Genomic DNA, 20,319 nt, shown 5'->3' on the forward strand with positions numbered 1-20,319 from the left:
AGATTCCTGCATTATCTTTTGCCACTCTGCAGCAGACCGTGCTACATTGAACATTTCAGTTTCAGTGCATTAAAAAAAAATCCTAGGCCTCAATTCTGGTTTCCATAAACTTTATTTAAAGAATAACAAAACAACTTTTGCTGCTATGCTGGAGCAGCTCTAACCACAGATCAAAACAGTGCTCTGTTAAGTGCTACAGAAAGACAGAATGAGGAGAAGAAATTGAAGGATTTCATTTCACTCCCAAGGAAAATGGATTGAGAAAATTTTCTGACAGCTTTAGCAAGGCACAGTCTGGCTCTCATTGCAGTTTTTCCCATATGTCCTCCAGTCTCATCACCAGAGTGCTAGACCAGTGACTCATGGCAATTATTCATTGCTCTGAAACTCTGGCCAAAAAATATTTGGGTTAATTATCCATATATTTTTTAACATATGGATTGTTCTCCTTTTAAATTTTTCTCTTTTGGTGTTTTTTTAAGAAACAAATCCTTTGATAAGGCGGTGGTTTAATTTAATATAAGAAAGTATTAACAAATAGAAATGGTACTTAAAAGGAGAAAAAAAAGGGGAACAGAAATATTATTTGGTCAAGTTCCAAATGGAGGAAGATGGCTAACAATTGAAATAGTACAAAGCAGTTTGGATGGCAGCCATTTATGTTTTTCCTACCACAAAGACTTAGAATGACAAAATGTGAACTTAATGATAAAGGCTGGAAAATGAGAATTTAAGAAGATAAACTGAAAAACATGGGATCATGAAACTGTTAGGCTGGAAAAGTATTGTATAGCATAATATACAGTAAAGAGTAATTGTTCCTTCAGAGCATACAGAGAAAAGATAACTACCAATCCTTCTAAATGTAACTAGTCATGTCTAAAAACCTGTTCCAACAAAAGCTATTTTCTAAATGTCATCTGATGCAATATTTTCATCCTAATTTAGAGGATGCTGATGCAATATTTTTATCCTAATTTACAGGATGCTAATAATTGCTGTATTTTCAGGGTTTTTTTTTTTTGTACCTACAAAATGCAGAAAACCTTGTTCATGTTGTTCTAAGGAACAACAAGAACTTCCTGAGAAGCTTTATCTTTGACAAGAAAAATGCCTATGTTGTAGTGTTGTCTAGGAAAGATATGGGACCTAAAGAAACAAGCACTGCTCGCGTAATTCATATGAAGAAAAGGCAGTTAAAATCTCTTAAATCTCTTTCCCAGTCTGTAGGAAGAAGAGATAAGTGGTTCTGGTTTCTTGACATGTAATCTGGAGGTTACAGAAAAAGATGAAGTACTGAAAAAAAAAGAAAAAAAGGAGAGACAAAGATCCTTTGAGAAGTCAGGAAGCAGCCTCAGATTTATCATAGCTGGCGTATTATATGTGAAATGAAAGGATACCTTGTCTTTGTCCCTGCAGGGAAAATGATGACCTATGCCCAAACTCTGAAAAAAATAATTCCCTCTTCCTGATTGTTTCCTAAGTACCTACTTTTATTAATTTCTTCTTTTCCTTCATATATTTTATAGCACATAACAATTACTGTGTACTACCCACCTCTCTCTCTCTCAGTCCTGCAAGCATACACAAACATAAACAAACAGTTCTGTAAACATAAACAAATAAGAAATACATACATACCCTACCATTCACTGGAGATGTATTCCTGAAAGCAAGACAGTTGGAAATCCAAAAGAGAGCAAGCCAATTTTACCCATAAGAATTAATACAACTGATGCACACAGCAATTTTAAAAAGGCACATGTAGACAGTATACGTGATGGACAGGCAGAAATAAATGCTGTACAAAATAGGTCCACAAGCTGGGAGAGATGCTAACTTTTGGAAATGCAAAGCTGCTTTAGAAAAATCTCAGGTTCTTCAGCTATGAAACTGAACACCTGATCATTACCACATTTTTCCATCCTTCACCTTTGATTGGCTTGATTCATCTGAGAAAGATGAAACAACCAAAAAAATTAAATTGTTCAGGAAGAAGCTCAATGAACTCTCTTCACTATGGCCCAAATAATTGTCCACATTGTTTCAGACACACCTATAATGCTGTTCTCAAGAGCATGGGAAAGAAAATGCTTCTTTCATACTTCCCCTTGGTTTAAAGAACATCTAGCATTAGCAGGATTAAGAGACCGGATTCTACAGCTAAATTTGATCTGATAGATATTAGACTGCCAACAATTCATTTAAAGTGTGAACACAATAAATCACCATGACCTTTTAAGGACCTTCAAAAAAGGGGAAGGAGGAAGAATCAAGCATGAAATTTCTGTAGAGTAAACATTATGGCAGGCTAAAACAAATAATTACCGAAGTTTAGGTCTAGGGAAATTTCTGATTTCTTTCAGAGCTTGGCTAAAAAACCAAAAGATAACATCTATCTAAATAATTCTCAGGGCTTTCAAGGGATCCAAAGCTAATCACACCACAGTCAAAACCTGTTTTTCCTAAAAGTTGCCAACATTTTTTTTTTAGGTGGTCTTTTAAAGCATTAATAATTTCTACACTGCACTTCCAAGCAGTCCACAATAAAATACAATTGTGTAAACATGCCTGTCTGAGAATTGCCTCTCAGGACAAGAACAAACCTTGGAAAGGGATTCAGGAAAGTAATATGAAACGCTAACGAAACACTGAACTTTAATATTTTGCCATAATAAGCAAAGATGAAGCTGGATTATTCCTTGGCATGAAAGACTCTTTTTGTGTCTTCAGAGATGAGGCCAGATTTTTCTCACTGAAAGGATGAGAGGTAGCAGGCACAAACTGAAACACTGGAAATGGCATTTGAACATAAGAAAAAACTGGGGGGTTTTACCATGACAGTGGCTGAACAGGTTCTGGAGACTCCATCCTTGGTGATGTTTGAAACCAAACTTGGGACATGGCCCCAAGCAACCTGTTCTTCTTGACCCTACACTGAGCAGAGGTGGCTGAATAGAAAATTTCCTGCAATTCCTTCTGGCTTCAGAATTTCTGAGATCCTGTAAAGACTGAAATGTGAGGTTTTGGGGGCATCCTCTCAGTTCAGAACACAGGTGATACAGGGATCTGCATGGCCTCTTCTCCACTATTGTGTTGTGTCAGTACAAGTGTCAGTATCACACTGATACCCTTATTGCAGCCATGGATAATCATTTACATTAGTGTAGTAGGCATATCAGTGGAAGGGAAAGCTACAGCATAACCCCTCAGTATTACAGAGAGTAAACAGGCTGTATTATCATTAACCATTCCACAGAATCCGGAAACCAACGTGGTACACTGGGCTAAGATTACTTACACCAGATATTGAGTGTAGAGTGTAAAAGGTTGTAAAACATGCTGAAAATTAACAAATGTTACCTGCAAGGCAGATATAAGACCATTAAATACCATTTTTAAGTATTATGCAGTAAACCGGTTAACACTGTGTTTATTGTATGGTAGTTGCTGGTTAAATTAATAGCAAAAGAAACAAATAATTAGAGGGGAAAAAAAAACAGATTAAAGAACCTCCAGATGCCTTCTTGACAGTAAGACATTGAAAAACCTGCCACCCTCAGGCTCAGTTTTCAGACAAGTTTGAGACTGCTGCATTCCACTTCCTGAACACGGCAGCTTTTGATTTTGGCCCCAAGGAAGAGAAAAGCAGCTGTGAGAAAAAGGCTTGGTTTGACTCTGCACTTTTAAGGCAACTCATGTAGAAGAGACCAAAACACAGCAACAAGTCGGTGAAATGTGGGTGGTTGTAAAATGACCCAAATGCAATACCAACATGAAAAATACCAGGCAAATCACATCCTTCAGCCCATCAAAAGCAGGTGGGAAAGTATGAAATGTAAGAAATAATGTAGTCCTCTAGATTAAGTAACCAATAAGTACTTACCAAGATGAATCTTAACTGCTCTTTGGGATCCTGATTACAGGTCCCTACTGTCACCACCAAGGAGAGATTAATTACTTATTAAGTTAGGCACTAGGACACAGACTTCCCATTGTTTTTGTGGATAATATCGTACAGGTATTTGAGAAGAAAATGATACACTGTTATTTTTCCTCCTAAAGTGTCTACCAGGCATACTGCAGCATTTATGGATCCAGTTTCACAATGTCTTTATGGCAGTAGGTATAGGGAATGCTGCCAAAACAGGTCATCCTATCTGCTCTCATCTTTTTACCCACATTACTAAATTGGTAAAGTGAGGATAACTAGGTGTGTATTCTAAACATTGTTAGGACTCTTCCTAAAGACTAAACAATTACTTTATTTTGTATGAGCCACGTGTTGTACTGTGCTCTATAACCCAGATATATATGTGAGTGAAGAAGACACACAACTATATCCTGGACAATGGGCTGGTGAAAGCAGAAATTATAACATTCATTGAAACTGAAGAAATAGAGACCTACAACTTGAAGTTAACTGAGATTTAATGAGAGAGTAGAAAGTAAAGTAGAATAAATCACAAAAAGCTCCTATGTTTTGGCACAAAAGTATGGAAAGAGAATGAATGTGCCATCAGACATTAATTACAATGGTTGTTATCAGAAAAGAGATGATCGTTGAAGTCTGTACACGTGCTGTACAGGTAGAGGTTCCATGCTCGTCTAGCACTGCATCTGCGGCGACTCAGTCTGGCACACTTTTGTGGGTGCAAAGGTGGGAACAGAACTGCCTGCACATACGGATGTAAAGAGTGCCAGGGAATAGGGGCTACTGGGAATGTAAAGCAGGTCTTGCGCACGCACAGAGAAACCAAAAAAAAGGCTCATTGTCCAGGTTACCTGGAGCAGTGCATAATTAGGCGCACATGATGAAACGCGCTGCGGGGCTCTGAGCAGCAGCACAGGGTACCGGGGCGCGGGCGGCCAAACGCGCGGCAGCATCCGCGCTCCGGGCGCTGGGCACCGGCCCGCCCGGCGAGCCGCGGAGCCCGCCCGGTGCCGGGCTGCGGAAGGAGGGCAGCCGGGAGTGTCGGGGCCCGCAGCACGGGGAGAGCGAGCCCCGCGGCACCCGGGAACGCCGGCCGGGGCGAGAGGCGGGCGGCACCGAGTGCCCCCCAGCCCTGGGCGCCCTGGGCGCCCTGGGCACCCCGGCCTCAGGGCGGGCCGGCGCGGGGCTCGGGGGGCTCCGCCACTCGCCAGGAAACTTTCCCGCCCGCGGCCCCCGCCGCCTCCCCCGACCCGGGGCGGCGGGTCCCCGGCCCGCCCGGCCCCGCTGCCCTCGGTCCCCGCGCCGCCCCCTCGGGCCGCGCCCTCCCCTCACCTGGGCGAGAGCGGTGCCGGCAGCGCGGAGGGGTCGCGCTCCATCGCTGCGGCGGGGCGGGAGCAGCCCGGCGGCGGTGACAGCTCCGCGCTAGGTGAGCGCCGCCGGCACTGAGCAGGCGCGGAAGCGGGCGGCCCCCGCGATGATGTGGCCCGTGATGCGCAGAGCCGCCGCCACCGGCCGCTCCGAGCCGCCGCTGGGCGGGGGAGGGAGGAGCCGAGCGCCGCCGCCCCGCGCTGCCCGTGGGACGGGATGGGGCGCCGTGCCCGTGGTCGCTCCCAGCCTGGCCCCCGGGGCGAGCCCCCGGTGTCGGACTCCAGCCGCCCGCGCTGCGGGAGCCGCCGGCGTCCCCTTCCCGCTGCGCCCTCCCGGCCCCTCGGCCGTAGCGGGGGCGAAGCTGCAGCCCCGCCTCGCTGCCCCCGCAGGCGCCCGGCTGGTGCCCCGCGGCCGGGGAATGGGGTCCAGGGCGCTCCCCGAGCAGCGCCGGCGGTGCCCGTCCCATTGCTTCCACTCGCAAAAGCTTTCCTGGCGATGTAGCACAGGAGTCGCCGTTTTGGACTGAGTGCTGACTGCCAGCTACCAGGACATTGTCGCACTTTCCTGCCAGTTGGCTAAAAGCAGCTTTCTCTGGAGTCCCATTTTTTTTTAAGCGCTTGGATCAGTTGGAATATTCTTGTTCTTGCCGAGCTAGACTTTACACCCTGAAAAGAGCGTTTAAGTCTGCGAGTTCCTCCCTCAACATCAGCTGCCTCTAAGTATGGAACCGAGGCCTTGCTGGACTCCTATTTTGCAAAACACTTAATGTCACCACTTTATAAAAACAGTCAAGCCAGCTAAATCTGTGCATTTATTATCAGTATTGATAATATTCCTCAACTGTTGCTCGGTACTTTGGTAAGGATGCCTTAACTGGAAGGTGAGAGGGAAGAAAGAGGATGAAAAGAGAAGATTTAGTGATGGTGACAGCAGCCAAGCCTACAACCTTTTCCTGTCTACAGAGAGAAAAAAAGACAGCACAAGCAAGTCATCAAGTGGCTGCCATAAACTGGAGCTAGCTGCGGTGGGGATATGTGGAATAGCAGAAACTTAAGCACAGGGAAATGTATTTGCAGGACTGGGGCCAAAACATTCTGTGCTACAAGAGTGAAACATACAGGATCAGCTTGAACACTCATGTCAATTCCACCTTAAATGAATGAAGCAGCCCAGACCTCGGAGGTAACAATTCAGCTGTCTCAATCCTCTATTTATTGGGGATTTGGGCTGCAGATACTGTAGCTTGCCTACCCTAGTAAGCAACCCTATGGCTGTGTGTGCTCAGGTGTTACACAGCATGGATACTTAGCTGGGCTACCCTACAAATCAGATAAAGATTACATCTGCCATCCTTGCCAACAGGTGAGACTGTAAACCTGAGGTTTGGGAATAGCACCTGAGGGTGCTGTTTCTGGCTTTTCTAGTTGCTTGTCTGGTTATCTTGGGCAATCACTTCGTAACTCCCTACTACAGATTCTTTGACAGCACTATGCCCCACCCTCCATGGAAATCACATAATACCCACGGATGAAATATACTGTTTGAGGTTCACACACTATTATTTTGGGCTGGGTACAAATTCAGAAAGACTCACTTTTGAGGCCCAAGGCAAAAACCTCAGCCCTCAATATTTTTCAGTCATTAAAGCTAGCAATGGGATTTTTCTGAGAAATGGAAATTCTGGAGCACATTTAGGGAGAAAGGTACAAACCAGGTTGCAAATTCAGTGGAATGCACCTGGCACTGTGGGTGGGCTGGGGAAGTGGCAGAGGCACTTGTTTGGGACAGTCTGTCAGGAAAAGAGCAGGGTGGTCTCTTGCTTGAGGCCTTGCAGAGGTTTGCCTGTTATTCACGCTAGTTCCAAGATGCTGGGATCTGGGTGGTTGTGTGGTTGGGTTTTTTCCCGTGTCCTTTGTAATGAGGGCCTATAAACACCACTTACCTGATTACTATTTTTTCCCATTTTCATCTTGGACTTCCCATTTTATTTCTTATGAACCATTCAGTTTTCTTTTTGCAGCTTTCACATTGTCTAGATGTGAAAAGACAGAAACTGCGGAACAGATAGGGACACATAAGGACAGAAACTGCAGAGCAAATCCTGAATAACAGGTTGGCCAGTGTCTGCTGAACTTGGTGGTTGTGTAAGTTTCTTTTCCAAAGGATGAGTAAAACTCCCTCAGACTATGATATTTAATTTCAGGTTCATTTTCCAAATTCTGAAAATGAAAATGAGGGAGTTTTGAGAGACAAGCTGCCACTGACAGGTGTTCAGGTGATGTTACCTGCTGGTGGCTTGGTTCCACATGCTCATGGCACTTCATGGTGATGGGATGGACTTTTTGTGCCAAATCACAGAATCAGTCAGGTTGGAAGGGACAATAATGGATCATCTGGCCCAACCTCCCTGCTTAAGCAGGGTTGTCTTTGAGCACTTTGCACAGAATTGTGTCCAAACAGTTCTTGAATATCTCCAGTATAGGAGATTCCACAACCTGTTCCAGTGTGTGGTCAACTGCACAGTAAAGAAGTTCTTCCTCAGGTTCAGGTGGAACTTTCCTGTGCGTCATCATCTGCCTCTTGTCCGGTTGCTTGGCACCACCACAAAGAGCCTGGCTCCATCCTCTTGTCACCCTCTCTTTACATACCTACATTGACGAGATCTCCTCTCAGTCATCTCTTCTCGGGGCTAAACAGGCCTCCAGCTTCCTCAGCCTTTCCTCTTACAGAGATGTTTCAGTTCCTTGATCGTGGTTGTCGCCTCCGCTGGACCTGCTCCGGGACCGCCATGTCCCTCTCGTCCTGAGGAGCGCAGAACTGGACAAAGCACTCCAGATGTGCCTCAGCAGGGTGAGCAGATGAGCAGGACAACACGGCTGGCCTCCGTGCGTTTGCCCTTGTTGTGTTTCGGAAGGTCCGAACCGATCCATGACGATCTCCGCGGCGCGCTGGCCCCGCTGGCCCACACGGGAGCGGGCGGCAGTGCCCGCGGTCCTCCCGCCCGGCAGGGGGCGCGCAGCCGCCGAGCGCGCGGGCCGCTCCAGTACCGTGAGGGCTGCCGCATGGCGGGGCCCGGCGGCGCGGCGGGGCCCGCGGCTTCCCGGGAGCTGCTGGACGTGCGGCACCGGCCAGGTGAGTGAGTCCGGCACCGGCCAGGTGAGTCCGGCACGGCCTGCAGCCGGCTCGGCTCAGTTCAGCTCGGCTCGGCTCGGCCAGGCAGCCCGAAGGAGGTGCTCGTCGCGCCGCCGGGCTGCTGGTGACCCACTCGTGGTCGCATCAATACAGGTCGTGCCTGTATTGAAGAGCTGCTTTCCCGGGGAGGGGTAATGTGAAGTAAATAAGTGCGGAAATCCACATTTAACTATGGGCAGTCGTAACGACGTTTTTATGAGATCAAAGAAAAGAGTGAAAAAGACAGAACGCTTCGCTTTAAGTAACGATACTCAGGCGGATGGCTGCATTGGCGGTCATAAGGATTAATGAGGATAATTGGTGCCGAATTGGCCGACACGGTTTGGGTTTTACGGCGCTGCTGCTGCCCACTGTTAGCGGAGGTCATTGGCACCGGGATTTAAATCAGTGCGAGTGGCACGGCTCGGCTCCCACCTCACCATGCCTTGCTGTGGGGTATTAGAGGTTTTTTTATGTGTTATGACTCTCGCTTAATCAATCTCTGGCTCAAAAACAGCTTAAGGAACTTTAGCTTAAACTTGAGGAGTGTGTGAATACTGACCTGCAGGGTGGGACCCCTGACCCCTGCAGCTCAGTATTTCTCCCAAGAGCAGCAAAAGCAGATGACAATTACGGAGAACTTGACAGCTTAAGCGCTTCGATACTCATTTGTTTGTTTGCAGGCCTGGAAGACATTTTGCTGATTAATTCCAAGTGCAGCAGCAAGAAGGCCACAACTTTACAGACGGTTAAGGTGCCAAGGAGTGATGGTAAGTAATGGGGAGCTTGTCTCTGGAGTAGTAACATTTGTGACACAACTTTTGCTTCAGTGCTTTCCTTGAAAAGGTAGGAGGAGAAGCTTTTGTGTTCAGTTTCTACAGGTGTAAGGTCCTCCTCCCGTTACAGTTCCATGTCCCACTGGTGAGTCAGGTAAATGCTGCTGCTGCAAAATTACATTTTGCAATATTAGGAGTTACAGCTCTAAGTTTTAGGGACAGATTGTTCTTTCCTAGTATGGAGTTGTTGCTTGGGCCTCTTATCTCTTTTTAGAATTAACTTCTCTGTGTGATATATTGGTTGTATGAAAGCATTTAATTTAAAAAGGTCTCCTGTCAAATTATTTCATTTTTTGTTTTGTGATTTAGTTGAACTTTAAAAAGATTGTTACATCAAATTCTTTGTTGGATATAATTTGATAAAGATGACAGTGTTTCAAAGGTAGATTGTTACTGTTAGACTTCTGTGGAGCTCCCCTGGAATAGTACCTCTTCTTAAAGAAAGAAACCAGTGTTTGGCTCATCTGCATGTGTGGGGCAGTTTATTTGAAGAAATTCTGGAGGTGGAAATATTGCCTTCCTCCATGGAAGGGATATGAGTGTGATTCTCCTAATTCCATTGATTACCTTAAAATTCCTGTGAAGTCTCACTGAGCTGTAGAGGATAAGTGCTTGATACTTCAACCTGGAGCTTCCATCTCTCTCCCACCATCTTAATTTCAGAGTTTCTTTTGTTAATTATATTGACCTTTCATTAGTCTATCATGAGATCTGCTACAACTAATTTTTCCATCTTCTTTGAGACCTTCAGTCTATACTTAATTATTGTAGACAGCTGGAAATCAGAGTTGAAGCAGTATCTGTTTAAAGGCTCATTTCTGAGGTGTGAACACTAATGAGCATCTCTTTATCTATATGTATATATATAATATATGTGATATTTGTTTCTTTTCAGTTTTGGACCGAGTACAGAGCTTTTTACCACAGATGGCCCAGGCAAATGATGAGCTCAAAAGAAAAATGGTAACAGCACCTGCTCATCAGTTTGATATTGAACATCTAGACAGTGAAACAGAAAAAGTTATAGAAATGGTAAATATATATTTTTTTTATTTTAACATAAATCTAGATGGAATTAAAATAACTCTCTGATCTTAGAATGAGTAATATGATAGATAAAGTGAAGTCTTTACCATTTTCTGTGAAGTCTTTACCATAGTCTTTGAATCTGCTAATTCAAAACATAGATATAATGAACATGCTTATTTGTTGAAATTTACACCTTGGTTTTCATACTTGCAGAATTTAATCACTGGGGATGAAGTAGTTTAAGAACAGAATAAGACATGCTTTTGAAATGACAGCTCTGTATGAGAAATCACAAATTTTATTTTAAATGTCTCCTGGGTGATTTGGTTTAGAAACTGAGCAATATAAGGCCTAATAAGGAATAACAGAAAGCTTAGTGTAAGAGTAATAACTGGCTTTCAGCTCTGCTCTGTTCATATTTTCAGGAATGACTAGATCTTGGGTTTAGAAAAGTTAGTGTTCTTGTGGTCCTTTGTTACTGGTATTTGTCTATTTATTTACAGTCACATATATTTTTTTTTTCTGGTTTTAACTGAAGTGCTGCAGCCACATGCGTATATAAGAAAACATTATTATGAAGGTGATATATTTGCATGACCCAGCCAAATGCCTTCTGGCTAAGCAGAAATTATGATTATGGCTCTGTGTATGGATATATGAGATCCTTTAAAAAATACCTCATAAATAAATAAATAATATATGAGATCCCTTCAAAAATATCCTGGTGGTTTAAACTGCTTTCTGTTTTAGAGTAGTTGTAGTGCCCTGAATACTATTACATTATAAAATCTGAACTATTTTTTAATATATATGTATATGCACACCTACATATGTTTGTGTATTTGTCAACACCTTATGCAGTAAATTATTTAATTTGAATTTTTAATTGAAAAGTGGTTTTGATGCCTGCTGCTCATCACTTTAAATGCCTGATTTAGACAATCTGAGTTCAGCTGTTGACTCAGTTCTTTCTTTGATAATGGTATAAATATGGCCTTAGATTTGCTATAGGCCAATATAAATTTGAATCTTTAGGAATCTTCATGATATTTATCATAATTGTAGGAAAACCCAAAAGTCTTTTTTATTGTGATAACGGTTTTCTTGTGGTAGTAGGCTGTTTAATGTGTTTGCCTTATGTTTTACTCCAGTGATAGAAGTGCTCTAGTGTGTGTGTGTGTACATATATATATATATGTAGTATATATAATGTGTTAACCAAGATCTCTCTATTTTCAGAATGTGGCTGTAGTTGAGCTGAGTGATTCTGATACAGATGAAGAGTTGCTGACTTCAGAAGATGACTCGGAATCTGACGAAGATGACTCTGTAACTGATGAAGTGACAGTAGACAACATTAAGTTTCCTAAACAAAAGGGAGAAAAGGGCAAAATAGAAATTTTGGACAGCAAAACAAATGAGTAAATCTATTTTATTTTACTTAAAAAAACCCCAAACCAACCAAATCATGTTTTCTCGCTTTGAAGAGTTGGCTCTTAAAACCACTTTGTTTCCCAGTGTAGCATCTCTCAGGATCCTGTGAAATGCTATAGTTTACATGGTGGAGATTTCAGGATCCACTCATGACTGGGAAAAGCTGGATTTCAGAAGAATTAAGTGTGATTTGATTCATCAAATAACAGGGAAATGCACTTCATAGTAGATTACACCAAGAAAACAGCTAGAGTAAGGGGCACTTGAAAGTTAAAAATTATTTTTCTGTTGCTTTGTTGAAGAAAGACCTTTTTTTATAGGAAGATAGAAGGTTTTTCTTCAAGGGCAAGAAAGAGTTAACTAGGAAGAAAGCTTTGTTTTTATATTCCATGTCCCGTGAAGAGTTTATGGACTCTCTTCAATATTAAACATGATCTTTAATAGCTCAAAGGTATGCCTACATTACATTCATGGCGGTGACTGCTGAACACCGGAGCTGTGGCTGAGCCTGGGTAAGGACAGCCATGACCAGAGAGTTCAGCAAAGGGTTACTTACTCTGTGTGCCTGCACTGCGCTCCACACCAGCACAGGGAGGTTACAGGCCCATGTGGGAAATGTGTGTGGCTGTGGTGCAAACACCCACCATACTCAAAGCATCAAGGCTGCCTCTCGGGTGTTGTGATAGCTTTAAGCTAGACTTTTCATCCCCCAGTTCCCCTTCCATGTTTATAATCTCCATTTGTTAACAGCTGTCACTGACAGAAGGATGTAAAGGTGAATTTTCAGCTGGCCTGTATTTAAGTAGGCTTGACACAATTGTGAAACCAGAATCAATGAAAGTGTGTCCCATTCACACATTAACTCAGATTGATCAAATACAATGGTATGGGCCATTACATTTACTTCATAAATCAGTTTGCATTTCAGAAGTATCTGTCATGCTCCTGGGTATCATTGTTTCTTAAAGGAACTTTGTATTTTCTACACCATTAAAGTAAAATTTTCTATACTGTATTTGCTCAAATATTAAACTTAATGTCATGACTTGAAACCTGCAGTTATTTTTAGAATTTATTTTGAATCCTGTGCATAAAGTTCTAGTTTTAATACCTGTTTCTGTAGTATTTGTGGTAAGAAATAGCAAGAATTCTGGTCTTTCTTTTACATTGTGGCCTAAATGTAGGATGGAGACAGGATTTACTGATTACACCATGGAATATTTTAGTGAAGTGGAAGGATGGGAATCAAAGAATCAGACTGCTACCTTAAATAGCAGCCCACAAAAGCCGTAGTCAAAGCTTTGGGTGTTTTTGCATTCTAAGAGCAAGGAGTCTTAACAGGCTTAGTTAAGTAATGTCTCAATCTATAGAAAATTTCTTCCAACCTGAAAAAAGTTTGAAAGCCAACATCTGACCTTGGTCATTTTACAAAGGATTTTCCCACAGATTAAAAAAAAACCCAAAAGTGAAATACAAAGTAATAATCATGCAGTACGAAACAGTGATTACAGTCCATGTGCACAGACACAAAAAGTGATTTTAATCCATTAATGTAACCACCTTTCAAATTGCAGGCAGATCACACATTCTGTATCAACAAAAAGGTAGAAAATATTTTCAGGAACTTTAGCTTTATATGCATAGTTTAACACCAATATTGAACTCTGTATTACTATACAAAGATCATAGTAAGTGCACTTCCTTGCATTGATTTACTTCTTATGGCACAAAGGTTTTCTGTACTGCTGAAAAGTCACCAGAGCAGAGTGTTTTAATTGCTACTGTAAAACCTGAACTGGTTTATAGCAAAAATGGCATCATCAGTATATTTTAGTTCAGCTTTAGAAGACTAATAACTAAGGATTTAAAATGATCATGTAAACATGTAACAGAAATATGAAGTAGGTATGTGAGAACTTATTCTTCAGTTCTATTTAAAAAAAAGAAACTGAACCATATTCTTGGGGAGGGGGAGGGGGGGTTAGGGGGAAATTGTGCTACTAACTGTTGCTGCTACATAATTTAAATAACTTCAGGGTGATTTCCAAAAGCCATTGTCTATCAGACTAAAATTTAGACCTAATTTATAGAAACTTATCCATAGAATGAGTATTTTGTTTTGTTTTTTTGGTTGTAGCACTGCAGACAGCATATTCTAGGTGTGGTATCAGGTGCTTCGTGTAGTCGTCAAGATTCAAACTTTGCTGAAAGTCTGTTTCTCAAGTGAAGCAGCTACTTTAATATTCCACAGTGATGGCTTTGGTTCTGAGATATTCATGAAGAGCTTCTTCACCTGTACAAGCACAATATTGAACTGTTAAACAGCAGCTAAATTAATTTTATGTTAGTCAGAACATAACTATTATTAAGAAAAAATTTGAAATGCTCTAGCCAATATTTGAGTCCTTAAGGAACAATGAAAACTAATTACCTTCCCACTGTGATTTACAGAACTGGTTTGACAAGAGGCCAGACCCAACAGATGTGTAAGAAAAAGGAACTGGAATTTAATAAGCAGCTCCCCAAGCAGCAGCAGTCCTTAGATGGCCACTGGGGGCCCATAGCTGAATTTATGAACTTTGCCTCTCCTCTATTAAAGGTCATAGGTAGAGAAGCTGTGTAAAAATCAGTAATCTTTTTTTCCTTGATGCCATCACTCATTTTGGTTTCAGGAAAGTCTTTGCAGCTTCCAAAAGAAAAAAATCTGTTGTGTGAATAAAATTTGTTTTTCCTTTTTTTCTCTGCCATGAAGCTTGATCTGTCCAAACTTGTGAAGCTTTTTGGACAGAGTGACTTCACTTTTCTAAAAAATTGTTTTGGAAAGAAAATATTTTTTTATGCATTTTTCTCTGTGGGTGTTGGCAAATTTTGGTGACATTTTAAGGCATAAAAAAGTTTCCCATGCTCTTACTTAGAGAAGAAATCTAAATTAGCATTCTCTCTGAGGAAAAGAATATTTTGGCCAATACCATTTTTACTTGACAGCCTTTTGTAGCCTGTACAGAGCTCTGGACAAGCTGTAATTTATTTGTCTGCTCTCAGAGCAGTTGGAGAAGAATATTCTGTGTTACTCAGCAAATTTACAGGAAAAGCTGAATGGGAGGAATTAAGTGGGAATATTTAGGGAAGTAGAGGAATTGGATTACTGTAATTGGAGGAATGTAGGAGATGCAGGAAGTGCACCCATAGTTCATTTTTTACTAGATACACTGTACCCAGACAGTACTTCTTTCACTGATTAGGACTCTTAGACAAGAAACAAGGGAAGGAGACAACTTACCTAAATCTTTCCCAAAGCCAGACAGCTTAAATCCACCAAATGGTGCTGCCACATCAGTTTTGTTGTACGTGTTAATAAAAACTGTCCCAGCTTCTAGTTTTTCACTGATGTAGAGAGCTTTGTTTATGTCTTTTGTGAAAACTCCTGAAGCTAAGCCATATTCTGTGGCATTTGCCCGTCGCAATACTCCATCAATGTCCCTATGGGGGAAAGAAATTATTTAATTTTTACAACTAGGTAAATTAAACAAGTGTTAGCAACCTTCCACCTTCATTGTCACTGAAGCAACTTTTCGCATGGTCTTTCTTCTCGAGTGAGCTTTTTTAAGGATGTCTTATTAAGGACAAATTTGTGTGTCGATCTGGCAGATCCACAGAAACTCACACCCTTGCTTCAAGCTTGCGAAGCTCATAACCTCACATTTCAAAGGTTAATATCTACACTGAGAAATGCCATGGGAAATGTTGCTACTGTACAACTTGGGAATTAGAGCAATACAAATATGCCTGTAAAGGACAGCATGGCAGCAGATGATGAATCAGTTTGCTAAAATTTTGTCCAGCTTTACAAATTACTGCAGAATAAAAGCTGGAATTTAAACAGCTGTCAAGAAACAAATTTCAGGCCATTTCCAGAGTGCTGTTTTCTATCTGCATCTCATTTCCATACAGCTTCAAAAATCAATAGTAGTTTAAAACTTTAAAAAGATTCAATACAGTCCCTTCAGACTATAGAATTTATGGATGTGAAGGGTTATTTACATGGCTGGTTCTTAACTTGATTATCAAACTGCAGAAGATGAAACCTGGTGGAAATAATTATGTGAAGTTTCTATGCGGGGTTTTAATCTCATCTGTATGTTAAATAATTCTTACGATCTGGAATGAAAGATATTAGAAATGACAGTTTACTATGGATGCTAACTCTGAAGCAGGCAGCACAGTGCCTGTAGAAATTGCAGGCCACATGACTTTCTCAGTCTTGCCTGAGAAAGTGACCTTTCATAAGGAGGAATTAAACAATCCTCAGAGATAGAAAACAGCCTTGCAGGTGCTGTTTGTTCCTTGTTTTCTTGCAAGAGAAGGTCGAGGGGTGGTGAACCCCACTGACCAATGATGGTGATGTGTTAGTTTACTAACCAATAAGAGTTTTACTTTTCTGTACTTTTCACATATCGGTCTATAAAAAAGACCTGAGGTAATAAACCGAGAGAAATTCTCCAGTTCGACTCCCAAGAGAGTCTGTGTCGTTCTTCTCGTTGTTCCCAATAGAGGGACAGTTTATTAAATATACAGAGGAATTTTCATTTGCAACAGTAATGTGCCAGTGTTACACAATACACAGCACTGCAGACTTCTAACAGGAAGAATAAGTAATTCCGCTGGGAAAAATACACAATTTGTAATTTGATCAAGCTGTTGCAATTACCACACAAACTTCACTAACACGTTTCACTGCATACTGCTAGGTATTCAGATTTAACAAAATACTGTGTATGCTGTCACTTCTTCACTTAGGGTGAAAATGGGAAAATAGTTTCTAATGGTAACCAGAGGAGCACATACCCATTTTTAAATTTAGAGATGACCATCACAGGACCAAAGGATTCTTCCTGGGCAATATACATATGGTCTTCAACATCTGTGAAGACAGTGGGTTCCATGAAGAAACCTAGAGACAGGATGGAGCAGCATTTGAGCATGGTAAAAGTGCTTAAGGATTTGCCGTTGTCCAGGCTATTTCTGTCCCATACTTTGAGGTCATAAATAACTTGCAACTTGAAAGAGAAAATAGATATGAATGACATATGAATGGAAATGCACGCACTTCAAGAGAAATGGCAGGCAAAAGGGTAAAAGAATGGCCTGCATTGATCAGAGACAACATGCTGTTTCCTGCCAGGCTGGAAGGTCTGCATGCCACAGCCCAGGTGACTCCTTGGGGCAAGACCCTGTACTCTGACAGCAGGAAGACAAGGTTACAGCAAGTCACAGAGGCCACTGTTTCTCTTGCTACCCAACAAGAAGATAGATTGTAAGATCTGAATAAAGATCTCGTACTTTGTTTGCACAGCTTCTCATAATATTAGACTTGAAAGCTCTGTGGGCTTACCTGGTACTGTGTACTGTTCCCATGATACTGCAACTCCACAAAATACAGCTGAGACAATCATCACAGCACTTGAATAAAGTGTAAAAGTTGTAAATAACTCTGGAAAGTATTTTACCTGGTCTATGTACTTGTCTTCCTCCATACACTAGCGTGGCTCCTTCTTTTACTCCAGTTTCACAGTATTGTAGCAGCTTTTCCAAATGTGCCTTGTGATTTTGCGGACCATGATCTGTGGATCTGTCAAGTGGATCACCAATTTTCATCTTTTTTATTTCTTCAACCTATGGGTTACCCAATTAAAATGAAGTTACATAACACAGCAATATTGCAGTTTTTTGGTGCTATGAAGATTGCATCTAAGAAATTACTGGATTCTTAGATATAATGCTTCTCCCTTTTTAAAGTGAGGCTTTTTTTTTTTTTTTTTTTTTTTTTTGTTTCATAATCTCTAATTACTTCTGGAAGTTTCTGATGTTTTGTTCATGTGTATATTCTCTTCTGCTAGTAAGATAGACACTCAAAATGTTAACTTTTACCAATGGTAAATTACTTAAGACAGTGATTTCCTGTTCTTAAGTGTCCTGGGTTGATTATGATGTTAAATTGTATCCCCATTCGTCCACCTAACCCAGAGACAGGTTTTATATTCTTAAAATTCCATCTGAGACTAAAAGTGAGTGGAAAAGAAGCACCGAGTCTGTTATCAGAGACTGTACTTGCTCCCCCCACATCGGGAGTTTTGACTACAGCACAGACAGACAACAAGACACAGATCGCCTTGGCTTTCCAACTAGCCGGAGCAGAGAGGTCTTCCTGGACTGTTTTCTGTCCCTTTTCTGAAACAAATCGAACCTGCTTTGGACTGGGGACTCGGGGGAGCACCGGGAGCTTGCACCCGTGGACTACCGGGAGCCCAGCCTGGGCAGCGGCATTTTCCAGCGCCAGAGGGACTGATAACAGAGCAAACACCCACAGGAAAGAGACCCTCTGAAGTTTGTCATCTCTTCTGAAGGGCGAGAGGTTTTGTAATTTGATATCATTCATTTTTGTGCTGGGTGGTGCTGTGCCTGTGAAATAAACAGGTTTTCTCCACTTCTCTCAGAGAAATCTCTTCCCGAACCGGTTGGGGGGTGGGGGAAAAGAGCCACGTGAGTTTGCTTCCCGGGGGGGGAAGCCCCACTGGAGGTTTTCTCCTAAATTTGCCTTAAACCAGGACATTAAGCAAAATAAATGAATTCTCCAGTAGCACAGAATGGTGACTGTTAGATTTTTAATGACCTTTAAGTGACTTTTCTATTATTCTATCTATGCTTCCAATATTCCTTTAACTTTACAGAAGCCTTCTTCAATTGCATTGACCTGAGTTCAGTAATCATTTGTAATCTTATTTACCTAGTCAAATATGAACTATCACTGAAGGTATAATATCTATTTAACTGTCACTTATCTATGCATTATTGGTGCAATTATCTTCCTTCAGTGCTTCCTTTTAACCCTATAAGAGGATCCTGAGAAGCAGCACTATCATATGCAATAATGAGAAATTAAGCAACTGAAAACAAGAAACAAAAGTGTCTATAAAACTAGTGGATTCTTCTGCCACAGTAAAACATATTTAGTCCTTGAATATCTTACCACTTTTCTAACAAACTCATCATGAATTGATTCTTCCACAAACAGCCTGCCAGCTGCAATGCAGTTTTCTCCTTTGTTGAAATAGACTGCTCCCATACCCTGATCAGGAAAAAAGCATTAATATTTATAGGCATTTTATTCAGTCTCCCTTCCATTCTGTTCCCTTAGGTTGCATACAGTGTTTGTGACCCCATCAGTTTAATGCTTTATGTAAAAGGATATCACCAGTGTGACATCTTATTTATGAACTTTGAACACAATATGGCTGGTAGGGAAAATTAATTATTATGATTTATAATTGGTGATTGATTGATTGATGAACTAACAACTATATAGTTGTAATAGGGAGTTCTATTTTTTGTTTTGCTGTAATTTCTAATGTATATTTCTTGTAGTACTGTATTTTTGGGACAGAATTAACAGTTAAATTTTGCTGGCATAAAGAAATTTTCATGCAAAGGATCCCTGGTATTTTTTTGGCAATTCAAGATGAATATTGCAATACTGTGAAGATGTACCACAAAGACTTTGAATAAATTTTACTTCAAAGTAACATTACCATTTTTACAGCTCTGTCAAGTTCACAGTCACTGAATATGATCAAGGGTGATTTGCCACCAAGTTCAAGAGAAACTTTCTTCAGGTTAGCAGCTGCACTGTAAAAAATAACTATAGTCATATAAATCCAAAATAGTAATATAAACCAAATTTTTAATTTATTTTTCCATTATTTCCTTTGAATCATAACTAGTGAAAATGTATAAACCTCTATTGTCCCGTAGTGACTTTGTAGAATTCTACATAGTGGTAAATGACCATATGTAGTTAGGTTTTTTCATTACTGCTATGTGCACAATATATCTAGCAAGACACTTCAGAACCAGACTAAGCAGGGTTTATATATGAATCTTTTATTGAGAGTACCTCTTCATGATCTGTTTACCAGTTGGTGTTGAACCAGTGAATCCAACTTTGCGAACATCTGGATGTTCAGAGAGGTGCTGTCCCACCAAGCCACCTATCAGGGTGAGGAAAGCAGTGTAATTGTAAGACAATCTTTACTACTCCAGCAGCAGCATTGGAACACAGAAGGAGCCAACACCACAAATCAAATATAGTATCACATCCTTATTTTTATTTGCAGCTTTATTCCTAGGACTACAAAAAACTTGGAGCCCATTAGTGTCTCCAAATTCTTACATCTGTCTGGACTAAAGAGCTTCTGAATGTTCCACTGTAGGTGGAATAATCTAATTTGTAACCAAGCCTGCCCCATATAATTACATTGTCACTTTCTTCCTTTAGGGGAAGGAGGAAAATCGTGACATCAGGCAGCAAACACAGTGTGGACTATGAATATGCGTTTTACCAGCTTGCTCTAGGTCTCACAATCATACATGATAAAATTAGGAGAAAAAAAATGAAGCTTTATAATCAAGTGAAACATGTTTCTCTTCAATACATTCTTTTCCAGAATGTTTGTGTCAATTGTGGGAACTTGTAAAGGGTGTGGGCTGACA

General features: G+C 41.2%; 3 protein-coding genes across 3 annotated transcripts in view; 1 reads left to right on the forward strand and 2 right to left on the reverse strand.

The window, feature by feature from the left end:
• The window catches only part of LOC131592465 (solute carrier family 41 member 2), a 44,474-nt gene extending 39,188 nt beyond the window's left edge, over positions 1–5,286 (reverse strand). Inside the window, exon 1 of the mRNA XM_058863991.1 lies at positions 5,267–5,286. The gene's annotated coding sequence lies outside the window, so the exon portion shown is untranslated. The remainder of the gene's footprint in view (positions 1–5,266) is intronic.
• Positions 5,287–6,431: 1,145 nt separating this feature from the next.
• LOC131592067 (NOP protein chaperone 1-like) lies at positions 6,432–13,712 on the forward strand. The gene is made up of 5 exons (XM_058863329.1): positions 6,432–6,484; positions 8,032–8,434; positions 9,157–9,243; positions 10,205–10,341; positions 11,578–13,712. Exons 1-5 carry the CDS (start codon positions 6,458–6,460, stop codon positions 11,761–11,763), a joined length of 840 nt encoding a protein of 279 aa, XP_058719312.1. The 5' UTR covers positions 6,432–6,457; the 3' UTR covers positions 11,764–13,712.
• A 59-nt stretch (positions 13,713–13,771) lies between these two features.
• LOC131592066 (mitochondrial 10-formyltetrahydrofolate dehydrogenase-like) overlaps positions 13,772–20,319 on the reverse strand; it is a 29,690-nt gene continuing 23,142 nt past the window's right edge. The window contains exons 17-23 of the mRNA XM_058863328.1: positions 19,724–19,817; positions 19,359–19,455; positions 18,800–18,898; positions 17,280–17,445; positions 16,618–16,723; positions 15,053–15,252; positions 13,772–14,065 (exon numbers count right to left, since the gene is read on the reverse strand). Coding sequence (XP_058719311.1) covers positions 14,010–14,065; positions 15,053–15,252; positions 16,618–16,723; positions 17,280–17,445; positions 18,800–18,898; positions 19,359–19,455; positions 19,724–19,817 — 818 coding nt within the window. The 3' untranslated portion in view covers positions 13,772–14,009. The remainder of the gene's footprint in view (positions 14,066–15,052; positions 15,253–16,617; positions 16,724–17,279; positions 17,446–18,799; positions 18,899–19,358; positions 19,456–19,723; positions 19,818–20,319) is intronic.

Source organism: Poecile atricapillus, chromosome W (assembly GCF_030490865.1).
Source record: "Poecile atricapillus isolate bPoeAtr1 chromosome W, bPoeAtr1.hap1, whole genome shotgun sequence".
In the NCBI taxonomy this organism is placed as follows: domain Eukaryota; kingdom Metazoa; phylum Chordata; class Aves; order Passeriformes; family Paridae; genus Poecile; species Poecile atricapillus.